Source organism: Melanerpes formicivorus, unplaced genomic scaffold, assembly GCF_026170545.1.
Source record: "Melanerpes formicivorus ecotype bairdi unplaced genomic scaffold, bMelFor1.0.p_v2 SCAF_8, whole genome shotgun sequence".
Classification (NCBI taxonomy): Eukaryota; Metazoa; Chordata; class Aves; order Piciformes; family Picidae; genus Melanerpes; species Melanerpes formicivorus.
Window position 1 is genome coordinate 17,165,299 of NW_027142360.1, and position 12,633 is coordinate 17,177,931.

Consider the following 12,633-nt stretch of genomic DNA (forward strand, 5'->3'; position numbering starts at 1 on the left):
CCTGGAAGATGTAGGAGCTAGAAAATTTCCCTTTTTGTCCCTTGTTTTGTGATGGGCTGAAATCCATATTTTAGATGGGCTTGAGTGACCCTGTGTTTTGCTCTGTGAAGGGAGACTGCCTTGTTCTGCAGCAAGGGTAGCGGAGAGAGGTGAACCCTTTATAGGGATCATAGTCAGCTCCTGAAAGAAGGCCCTGTCTTGGGAGAGTACTGTGGATATTTCTGTTGCCTGGAGATGGATTAGGAAAGATCCCTCTATGCTGTGTGAAATTTTGCTTTCTTCTTGAATTGCTTTTCAATGGAAAATTGAGGGGTTTACTGTAATGACAAGTTTCATTAAAAAATTCTCCATGTAATACTTTTCCTTTCTTGAAAATATTAATACCTGAAAATGGAATATTTTGGTTGATGGTTTAAATACTTCAACTGAAGAAAAATGTGGACTTCTGTAGAGGAGACAGGCACACAAAAAATAGCACTGAAAGTAACCCTCCAAAGCTCCAGGATGCTTAAGTGACCACTTCCAGGTTTCATGGAGTGGCTGATACCCTTCTGTGTGTCAGCTAGGGCTCAGCCTGTTCTCAGTGATTTATCTTTTGGCTGGGACTTTGATTGATTTCATAACGCAGGTTTCACTGTTCTCAAGTAATTGTGGCTATCTGTAACATTGCCTGTTGTCATTTGTAGTACTTCTGTGTCTAAACAGTTCAGAGTAACCAGGAGGCAAGTTATCCACACATGTACATCGTGCATTCTCCATGTGAGATGGGAACACCAGGTACTGAGCAGCATGTTAATAAGAGACTGTTAACCCTGTCTTGTGTTTTCATAATGCAGATTCAGCTTTGTACTAACACAGGTTTGATTTTTTTCCCCCTACCTCTGTCTGCCTTCTAAAATGTATCCCTGCCAGAGGCAGGAGCCATTTCTTCATTTACAATAAATAAATGCCATGGATGTGACACCTGCCCTTTTCTGGGCTCTCACCCAGGGATTAGACTGTGCCCGGGGATCTGAGCTTTTTACATACAATGCACAGCTGTGATATAAAGAGCCTTTTGAAAGGGAGCCTTGGCAGCTTTCCCAGAAGCTAACTGAAGGGTCCATTTGTGCCTTACCTGTGATTAATTCTTTTCCGTTTGTATTTGCAGTGGAAAGACTTGAGCCCGGCACTAACAAAACCTATTTTGTTATGTAGTTCCCTACCTCTAACTGCAGCTCCAACCTCTGGGGCTTCCCTACCTTTGCAGCTGTTGACGAATATTAATTATGTTTATGCTGCTTAATCATTTAGGAGTGACCCTGTAAAGTGGCATGTAATCAGTATTGAGGTAGCTGGCAAAAGTGAATTATGCTGTGGGTCTGTAGCGGAAACAGCTAAGCAAGGATGGAAAAGGTTCAGAGAGATGGCAACAAAAGTCTCACAGAGTTTTGAGCGCTGCAAAAAGCCCTCTCTATTAGTCTTTATTGACTCCCTTCTGGGAGGAGGGAAGTATTAACAGAGAAATAAATCAATGGCATCCCAGTGTGTCATGGAAGAAAGTTCATGGATGAGTCTCCAGTGAGCCTGAGGTATCCTAAGGCCTCACTACTGCTGAAGGAGCTGCCAGAGGCACTTCTGCTCTGCATTTAGCAGAGAACTGGGTTGTTCCAGAATCCTCAGGACCAGAGAGAGAAAAGATACCTTTGCCAGCACCCCTGTTCACTTGGCAGCATGGTTTCTCTGCCTAGGGGGAAGAGAGGTGTAGTAACAGGCAGACACCAAGCCTAATATGCTTAATATGGTGAGCTTTTGTTTTCGGAGCCTTGTGGTAGAGGAATTAGGTAGAAGGCCTGGCACACTTAGGTTAGTTAAACAGGCATTAATGGGGCTGAGCTGGTGAGGATGGCATCAATAGAAGAAAAAACAAAGTACTGTGGGGGGCAGCCATGTGGAGGTGGTGGGACATCTATAGGCCAGTAAGGAGAACTAACCAAAGGGGCTTAAGCAGTCCAGAGAGATGTGGTGTAGAAATGGGGAAGCCTATGAAAAAAAGGCATCTGAAGCAAAGCAGTCAGTGAAGAACAACACTTTAGCCTAACTGCTGAATCCAACCCAAGTTTTGCCCTTAGGAGCATAGCCACCCAGATGGCACATGTTTTGCCCAGGTACTGGAGAAAACTGTTTCCCAGTTGTGTCCAGTACCTTGTAGGACCACATCCCAGAATGGCTAGGCTGGCTTGAACTAGGTAAGTTGGAATGAAGCAAGCCCTCCCAGGGTATGTGCCTAAGCCTTTCCTGACTACTGCCATAGATTTTCATCAGATGGACATTCAGGTGAAAACACTCCTGCACCTTCCACCCAGGTCTTCACCTTTTCAGATCAATCTGCTAGTCATTTCTTCTCCAGCACTTGAAAAACTTCAGCTTTGCTTCAAAAGAACGTATGAATTCCCCTTACAGTTCAAGTGTTTTCACCAGGAGTGGGGAATTCCTTTAGATCTCTGCTGAAGAATGCTTTTAAGTCAGGAGACCACTTGTATCTACAAAGCAGAGCTGCTTGATCACCAACCAACTCTCTGCTGGAAGCACTGTCTCCCTCAGAAGATTCACTGTTGTTCTCTGTTCCCTCTTGTCTATCTGTAAACTACCCCATGGCTAGGTAAATATTTTTATTATATCTTATGCCAAGCTTTCTTCCCCCTCCTGCAGTCAAAGATGCACATTGGCTGCCTTTGACTGCAACTGAACGCCTGTGTCTGAAAGGAAACTGGCCTCGCTCCAGATCTCAGCCTCGCACATCCTGGCACAATGTTTTCCAACATCAAACTACAGCAAGAAAGCCTTTGGTTTGCTCCTCTTGTGTTAATATTGCTGCCCACAACTGCTGCAGCGAGCTCTTACAGCTGTTCTTTCATAGTCACTTAGTAGGGTGATAGGATAAACAGGAAAGAATTATCCAGCTTGGTGCTTAAATGGGATGCTTGTGGTAACCAGGGCAGTTTCTGAGCTTCCCAGTGTGGACACTGTGAAAGAGAAGGTTAATTAGGATGGACAGGTCCTGCTCTCTTCCAGGGCAATGCTAGTGTCCCAGGTCATGGACTTATGCAGTTCTCAGTTGCTTCACAGACAGCCCAGCCCAACCTACTTCAAGAGCAAGATTTGACTTTAAGACAATTTTTTCCCTATCCATCCAATCACAGACAAAGCATCCCTTTTCTCTCTCCTCTATGCTGGCTCTTTCTGCCTCATTTATTGATAAAATCCAGTAGAAGCTTTGTGGGGAACAGATCAGGGCCACAGCCCTGTGAGCCTGGCTGTGTGCAGGGTGGTGTGGGAACTGAGCTATACTCTGATATAATAACTCGCCACTGCCCTCCCCGTGTCTTGGGATGAAACCTTGCAGTTTGTTAGTGATGACTCTAAATGAGTACATGCTTCAGCTTTCTAGCCAAGAACATTTTCTGGCCTTGTGGAGGTTTGAAGTTTTAAGTATTTAATGTTATCAGTGGAAGTCAAAGGTCTCAAACCTCCTCTATGCCAAATGAGATCAGTGTCCTGCATCAGAGGTTTGAAGCTCTACAGTGCATCAAGCCACTGTCTGTCTGATGGCTCTGCTTTCTTTGATCCAAAGGTCTCTTTCCTCTTTGTCCTATCTTTGGTCTATGTATCAGAGTTTTAAAGTATCTCTCAGGTAAACCTATCACTTCTTGAATTAATTAGAGCTAAGTTCACACCAGTTTTTTCACTGGCTTGTGAGGTCAGTGAAGTGTCTTTGTAGTGGGCTTGTATCTGTACACCACAGGGTTCGTGCCCCATTTGAGGCCCAGGGAGCTGGAAGGACCTCGCCTGTGTAGGCAGGTTCCCTTGTCTGCATGTGCAACCAGTTCTTGTCTCCTGCCTGTGGCTGGGTTTGGCTGGCTCTTCCCCAGTCTCCATGCACCTGGATGTCCCAGTACACTATGGCATAGCTTGGACTGGCAAGTCAGACCTCAAACTCCTGGCTATTGACCTCCCAGCAACTCATTAGATTTTCCATCAGTGCATTCCTACAGGCACCCCCGAAGGAGATCTGTTGTCTGTCTTTATATATATGTGTGTTTTCCTATTGCCAGGCACAGCTGGGACTGGGACTGGTGAGTTCATAGATTGACTAAAACCTCAGTGGTATTGGTATAGACAGGACCTCTACACCCTGGCAGATTTGAGAGAGAGCTGTCATAAGCTATCCTCTTTAGTGCAGCTACTCTGCTCTGTTCACCGCAGGTAAAGGTGAACATTGCTCTTCTGATTATGCCTCTCCTCTGCAGAAGCTTCCCTCTGCTCTGAACCACAGAATTATCTTCATCCTCTGTTGTATTCACTGACTTGTTAGCATCTGCTGGATCCAACTGGGAGCTGCCCCGCGGTAATCAGCATATCCCTAGACGCGCTCCTCCCTGGCTGACTCAGTCAGCAGCAGCGCTTCGGCACAGCCCTTCTGAGCAGAGAAGCAATTGCTCTTTCTGCCCTGTCTGTCTAGTGCTCTCCCCACCAGCCCTCCTGGCAGCTGAGTCACTTCCTTCTTTAAATCTGGCCTTAAATCTTCCTTTTCTCTTCACTCTGTGATTCACTCTCTTTGTGAAGTACTTTACAGAGCTCTGGTTGGAAGATGCAGAAGAGAACGATGCTCCTGGTACAAAACATCTTCCTTGTCTCAGAGCCACAGCAGTGAGCCCCTCTCTGAGGGCTGGTCCCTGCACCATGCTAAATGGTGTCTCTTAGTACCAGGATTTCTCTTATCTTAGCATTTCTTTCAGTGCTACATCTGACGTGTAGTGATAGGAACCAACTCCTGCCTGTGGGCGAGTGCGTGAATTTCCTTTGACATCAGCATATGCCTGTGAGGCACTGTGCTCTACCCTTTCCCACCCCATTTGATTAGGTACAGTTAGGAAGTCATTACAGGATCCCTACCACTCCTCCTCATCCCTCATAGGATTTAAGGAGCACTGCTGTTAGAACTGAGTTGAAATATTCTCACAGATGGAAAACCTCAATTTCTGCTCTGTAAGCCTGGACATATTTTTACAGTATGACATCTAAGCTCAATTTTCTATATTAAGATGATTTTTCTCCCTTATCTCTTATTTTTTTGTCCTTGGACCCTCTCATATCTAAGTGCCTTGCCTTTTCAGAGTTCCGTGGTGTGAAAGGGAATCGACAGCCAATGGGGTAGTTAAAAGATGTCATCATGAATTAGCCACATGGCACCACTGAACTTGCCAGACCTGCTCTGGTCACCAGCAGAGAGCAAGATGAAATTTACAAAAGCTTTTAAGTCTTGCTTTTGGCTATGACTTAGGTAGTTTAAGCACTAAGTCCATTTCACTATCCTCGCACTTTAGGCATACAAATACTGAAGTTATTCAGTAGGTTAGGAAACTGTAATCCAAATGCCTTGCCCCCAGAGTCTGGGCAGAAATGGGTAAGGCCAGGGACCAGACCTGGTTCCATAAAGGTTTGGTGGCTTTCTCAGGATAGGATGTCCAGACTGTTGCCAGCAATATAAGAGCACATTAATGAAACACTTGGGATTGAATGAGGGTCAGTGGTGGACTGTGAAGAATCAGTCACTCTGTAAGGGAGGGTTTGCCTGCAAGACTGTTCTGCTTAGAAATACACACAGGCTGTGCAGCTGTATCTGTTTGATAGCTCTGGGTTTCTAAAGTGTAAACAATGCTCATTTTATAAAGAGTGACAAAAAGTAATTTTCCAGTATGGTAAGTCTGCTGATGAAATTCTATCACTATTGTAAAGAGGTTTTGTTTCTGTGGAAGAGGCAGGGAGTGTGGAGTTTGTTAGGAAAAGGAGACCTCTGGTCCAAGGAGAGGACGTTTCATTTCAACTGATTCCTACAGGAGACAGTGCAATCAAGTAAATGAGAATTGCAGTTTCTAACAAACACTGATAATCCCAAGCTCTGATTTTTAATAAAGATTCAGCAATCACAGTCTTCAGCTTCAAAACAGGCAACTCTTGAGAATAACCTAGCATCTCCTTTGCATACGGAGCTTACATGCATATATTTGTTTTCTTTTGCTTAGAACGAAGTGATCAGCCAGCAGCTCTCTGTCATTTTCACTCATTGCTATGGACCCTACCCTATTCCAAAGCTTGTTGAAATTAAGCGCAAGCAGACCTCTCGCCTAGGTAAGTGTCGCTTGAAGGTACTCTTTGGTTCTCCATGGACAACTGTGGAAGTCTCTGGCATGTCTGGGTGCTTGAGGGGAGCACATGTCAGTGAAAAATCCTGAATTTGAAAGGCAGAGCTAGAAAAAGGAGGGTCATCAGTTGCATTAGAATAGGACTGTAAATCTGCAAAGATTTGTCTGTGTTGCTAATTAGGCTGGGATCTGAGCCTGGGGCTCAAAGCCAAATGTCTGTCGGCATCTCAAACCTCTGTTGCTGGCTGCGGGTGATGCCGTGGTGGCACAGCACTCCCAGCCCTGCTTACAGATCTCAGATTATTTCAGTGTCACCAAGAGAAGACCTGAATGCTTTTCCAGCACTCTGTTCCCCTTGACATGAAGACTTCCCCACACAGGTAGAAGGGTGTAACACAGTATAAAGTTGTGCAGGGCCTTCTAGCATCTGTTCAGCTGCAGTTTGCTTTGGGTAGGAGAGCTTGGGGGGCTGTGCCGGCTCTACACAGCAGGGACAGCTGCCTGTCATGTCAGCAAAGGTTGTCACAGCTTCAAAGCTTTGAATTCCCTTTGTCTGAACTCCATCTAGCTGTCTGGGGGGCTTCTGTCTCAGGCTGTCCAAAACAGCTTTATGAGCTTTACTCATTAAAAACAATATCCTTTTACACTATTATCTGCTTTTGACAAAAGACAAAAGTATTCTCTACGTTCATGACCTTTTCCAAAGTAAAGTTATTAGCGCTTTTTTTTTCACCCTCTTCTTTATATGATTGTAGATCCCCATTTTCTTAACAACAAAGAGATGTCAGATGTTACGTTTCTGGTGGAAGGAAGACCGTTTTATGCGCATAGAGTGTTGCTGTTTACTGCATCACCAAGGTAATGCATAGAGACATTTCTCATTTTTAACAAAAACAGAATTTGCCTTTGTGTTTTAATTTGCTGATGTGAAGATTCTTTGATGGGTAGTGGCCCACTCTTGAGATTTTTCCTAAGCCAAACATCTAAGCAGCTTGTTTCTGGTTGATCTTCAGGACATTGAACAAGTTCCCACCCAGTAAACAATCCATGCAATTGACTTCATTCCACTGAGGGAGGCACGTTTGTGTGGAGTTTGTGACTGCATCCAGCTGTTAATCATGGAGAAGTCTTAATATTTTGATTCTTAATAATAATTTATCCTGTGAGTGGCTAAATCCTGCCTTGCATTGATGTAGACAGTCTCCAGGGGGAAAAAAAAGTGCAGCTACCACACAACTCATTGATGACATTTGACATTTTTTCAAATAAAATTAAATAGCTGTGAAACATATCCTGCTGTATCCAAAGGCAGTATTTATAGTCTGTTCACTTTCCTCAGAAGGCTGGCCCTTGGGTTACCTGCTCAACTCAACCTTAAAGTTACTCACAAACTTTGTGTGCATGCAGCTTTATAATTAAAGGTGTGTTTTAAAACCAATTTAGCTGGCCCTTCATAAGAGCTTGTTTCAAGATGTGGTAAGGACCAGCCACGGAATTTATGTAGTTCAAACAAAGTGGGAATTAATGGGAGATGTGCTGCCAACCTACAGCACAAAGAGATTTGCATAAAGCAGCTGCAGTTATCTGATCCTGCCTTCAATTAAGGAATGGTTGTTTTGGTTTAGAGCTTATTGGTGGAGGTACAGATGCATTCCACACCCCAGCTTTAAATCCACTAAATGATGTTCCTAATAGAATTTGACATTAGTAAAAGCAAATCAGATGTTATGCGTATTTTAATTAACAAGGAGAAGTTGTGACATGGAAAATGGGATCTGATGGTCTTGATAGGTAAGCCAAGCTTTGTAGTACCACTAGTTGGTCAGATGAGGAGGAGGTTCTTCACCATGAGAGTGGTGAAGCCCTGGAATGTGTTGTCCAGGGAGGTGGTCGAGGCCCCATCCCTGGGGGTGTTTAAGACCAGGCTGGATGAGGCTCTGGCCAGCCTGATCTAGTGTGGGGTGTCCCTGCCCATGGCAGGGGGGTTGGAACTAGATGATCCTTGTGGTCCCTTCCAACCCTGAATGATACTATGATACTATGAATTGCCAAAAAGAAAGAGCAGATGTTTCTGACAGCACATTGCCCATTTTCACCTTCTGATCAAATGGGAATGTCTGGTTTGGAGAAACAGATTGTTTCATATCCATAGGTCTCACATAAATCTGCAATTATTAATGTAAAATTGGAGGTTTTTCCTGAAACTTGTTTCTGAATTTCAGGCTTTGATAATCAGAGAAGAGCAACCCATCCCTTTTTCTCTCCTGCCTCTTCTTAGACAATTTTATTGAGCTTGCATAGAAGCATTGGAAGTCTCAGTGTAGTTAATATTATGTTGCAAAACATTTTTTAAAGCAACATAATGGACTCACACCAAAATTTATCTCCTTCAAAAATGAGGTGGGCAGTTTTTAAATGTTGCAAGTCTTCCTAAAAGATTGTATTGCTGCCAAGAAAATAACAGAATAGAATAGAATTAACCAGGTTGGAGGAGACCTTGGAGATCATTGAGTTCAACCGATCACCCAACACCATCTAATCAACTAAACCATGGCACCAAGCACCCCATCCAGTCTCTTCCTAAACACCTCCAGTGATGGTGACTCCACCACCTCCCTGGGCAGCACATTTCAATGGCAGTCATTCTTTCTGTGAAGAACTTCTTCCTAACACTCAGCCTAAACCTCCCCTGGTGCAGCTCGAGACTGTGTCCTCTTGTTCTGGTGCTGGTTGCCTTTTTTTTTTGCTTTTGTAATATGCATTGTCACAGATTTTGAGTTTCCTATGTACATTTCATTCTACTGGGACTAGAAGTATTTTTCCAAAACTTCAAATTGAAATTCCTAAAAGAGAAGCATCTTTCTATTTGATTTGAACTTTATGTCAGTGTCTAAACCTTGATGTTTTTCAGTGACAAATCCATTCATTTCAGTATACTGTTTCTGCAAGAGCTGATGCTGTCCTTCCACCGTGCTGTGCTTTTTCTCAGGGATAATTGGGCTGGTATTATAATCTCACTCCTTTTTGTTTAGGTTTAAAGCACTGCTGTCTAGCAAGCCCTCGTCTGATAGTACTTGTATTGAGATCAACTATGTGAAGTACCCCATCTTTCAGGTAAAGTCAGCTCTTGCACTGAATTTGAATGGAACATGTACTACCAACACGGTATGTGCCCTATCCAAATTAGTACCTGTGTATTTGGTAAACATAGAGCTCAGAACAGCGGTTTCATGAGCACAGGCTTCATCTCCATTCATACACTAAGCTGCAGAGTGCTATTGATAGCAAATGTTGTGCCTGACCAGATACTATAGCGTGCATTTCACTGACATGGGCTATGCAGACAAAGCAGTGCATGGTAAAGCACCTGATTCTTTTTTCCCTTGTTCTCTCTTTCTGTATTTAATTGACAGGCTTGGAAGAGACCCATTTTGTTTCTTTCCCTAGCAGTGATGTACAATCAGATTTTTGCCCTGAAAATACAAGTGCTTGCTTTCTGTATCTGTACCATATATGTATATATGCTTCCCTTTATTTGAGTCAGAGCTCAGACAGTTCCATGTATTATTGACTGTTACGGCTGCAGATAATTCCCAGCTGCCTACAATAGCTTTAGGCTTGCTGAAAGCTCAGTGCAGAGGGATCTTAGCTGGCTTGTCTTACAATGCAAAGCTTCCCCCACTCTTTCTCATCATCCCTGCATTGCCCACACAGAGCTGGGTGAAGATGGGGGTGCCATTACCAGGGAAGGGATAAGGCAATAGCCATTCTATATCAGTAAGGTACTGATCATACTGGGAAATACATTGAAAATTCAGAATTAATTAATCAGCTTCCTGCAAACTATGTGGAGCTCACACGGTCCAGATAATGTAGCTGGTGAGGGCTGGGTTGTTAAGACTACCTGTGAGAAGGAAGCATTGAACTGTGTGCAGAGGGAGAGAATCAGGAAGTTCAGGCCAGTTTTATCTACAAATCCTTTGTGGTATTGAAGAGCCTCGGGTATTGTCTGCAATCTTTACATCACCCCCCATTCCCTGATGTCTTGGATTGCTTTTTATAAACACTGCTTCTGTTTTATTGCAGCTGGTCATGCAGTATCTGTATTATGGAGGTGCAGAGTCACTCCTGATTAAAAATAATGAAATCATGGAGGTAAGAGACATTTATCTTAATCACAGCGGGTACAATGCTAAGGGAGCTGTGTACTATTCACCTAAGGGCACATGGCCGTTGGCCATGGCATGAACACTCCTGTAAGAGCCAGCAATGCCTCACCCAGAGTGCACAGACTGTCCACAGTCCTGCAGGAGACACTGAGTTTCCTTCTTGTCCTGTCATGGTAACTTTTGCCAGTATGAAGCTGACTGTCAAAGAATAAAGAGTAGAAAAATTATGATCATCAAACAAAGGGAGTATGTGAACTAAAAAGATCTAGCTAAATGCTTTGAGAGGCTCTTTCAAGGTAAAGCCTTTTGGATGCAAATTCAACCTGGCAGATGAGGTCCTCTGCTCCAGCTAGGACTGTCAGCTTCTCTTTGCCACACTCTTACTTTTGGTTTATTAGCTCAGGCTTACATATCCGTGCCCCTCTCAGCAGCATAACAGCATCCAATTTGGTTTCTTGCTTGAGAGAATTCTTAGGCATGTACCAGGCTTTAACTATGGGGAAATCCCACTGGAGTCACAGCTCAGGTCAATTCCAAACACAGAACTGTCCAGTTTTCTAAATAAAACCTGAAGTTGGCTCACTGCTTGTAAAACACCCAGTACCTTTGTGCCTGTTTGCAAAAGCCAAACCAAGCCAGCCAGAGCTGACTGAGCCTTCAAGTGTTGCCACACATCCATTACCTGGATGGATGTTGCCTTCTTCCCAAGATTGTCTACTGTCATTTCCAGCTATGACCAGTCTAATGATGCCAGCTAAACAGAACTAGAGATATTTGAGCAAATTTTTGATAGTCATTCAGGGAGTTTTCCTGTTAACAGTCATCAAATTATGGCAGTTAGAAATAATACAGGATAGTAAATGCTAAAGTCAGAGCTACTTAAATAGCTGCTGGTGAGCAGTGTACATCGCTTAGCCTGTCCCTGTGACAATGCTCTCTGCTGCATACATGTAAGACTTGGCTTTTACCCAAAGTATGGCTAATCAAAGATTGGGAGCTAAGCCTTCTTGGAGTACAAGTGGCCAGGGTGAATCAATTCTGATGAAAACATGGACGTCTGTATGAGCCCTGCAGGAAGCCAGAGGATGGAACTAGTCAGGACTGAAATTAACCCTCTCCGATGCAGGTGGTGGATTTTTAACTCATCATACCCATGCTGCTTCCTGAGCTTTATAGGAAAAGCTCTAGGATTCTCCAGTTTCCTTGTGGTTTTGAAAGAAGCTCCTGAATTTCTAAACCTTTCTGAAATAAGGAATCTTAAACCAGGCAGCACAACAGCTTTACAGAGATGTGTGTATTATCACCTAAAAGCTTCTGCTGCAGTTCAGCTGGCTGCTTGCTCTACTTTTGTGACATCTCAAAACTTCTGTGACTCAAGAATGTATGACTGATTGATTGATCTGTTGATAACAGATCTGGGCACGGTTCCTCACTGTTTAAAGTAATTACAAACCATCATGTGACTGCTCAAGCCACAGAGGCAGCTGGAATAGGATTTGGCTTTATCTTCCAAAACTACATTTAGCAACTTGCCTTATTACAAACATGATAACAAGAAGCACCAGAAATAGTCCACAGAAATCTTTGCTGCAATTCATAATTGGGGCCAGCTGGCTGCTATCACATCAGCACTGCAGATTTCCAGCACTTGGATTTATTTATGGGATTAAAGCAGAGTTTGCGTGGACTGCATAGGAGAAGTCAGAATAATGGCATGGATGTTTCAGGGTTTTGTTTCCCAGTGCTCCTACCTAGCAGCATGAAAACCCTTTTGGGATTTGCAAAATAGCTTTTTGTCATGCAATCCTGGATGATAAATGTCAAAACACCTGAACAGCTTGGCCTAAGAAATCTGGGTGGGTTTAGAGAAAGATACCGAGCAATGAAGAGCCCGAACCTGCTTCCTAAGACAGAGGAGAGACTCAGCGACAATAACCTACCATAGAAAGACACAAAATTAAATTCCCTTTCCCTGCTGTAAAAGGACAGAAAGAATGCAAAAGACAGACCTCTTGGCACTACTGAAATCAGTTGGAGAACTCAAAATTTAAACTATTGTCACTCCACAGGCTTCAGGCTGTGCCACAGTGGTGTGCAGAGATTGCAAGGCAGCACCAGTCCATGTAGTAGATCCACAGGGTGGATGCAGGGCCAAAGAGGGAAGTCATCTTGAGTTCTGATGGCAGGAAAACCAGGGTAGTGCAGCTTAACAGACCCATGACACCAGAATGAGTGTTAATTAGGCAGTGTCTCACACCAAGCTAGTTCCCACCCTTGCA

General features: G+C 43.7%; 1 protein-coding gene across 2 annotated transcripts in view; it reads left to right on the forward strand.

Moving 5' to 3' along the window:
- The window catches only part of ABTB3 (ankyrin repeat and BTB domain containing 3), a 192,124-nt gene that overhangs the window by 160,396 nt on the left and 19,095 nt on the right, over positions 1–12,633 (forward strand). For both annotated transcript variants that reach the window (XM_068142321.1, XM_068142322.1), the window contains 4 exons: positions 6,066–6,171; positions 6,941–7,043; positions 9,218–9,299; positions 10,272–10,340. In XM_068142321.1, coding sequence (XP_067998422.1) covers positions 6,066–6,171; positions 6,941–7,043; positions 9,218–9,299; positions 10,272–10,340 — 360 coding nt within the window. The remainder of the gene's footprint in view (positions 1–6,065; positions 6,172–6,940; positions 7,044–9,217; positions 9,300–10,271; positions 10,341–12,633) is intronic.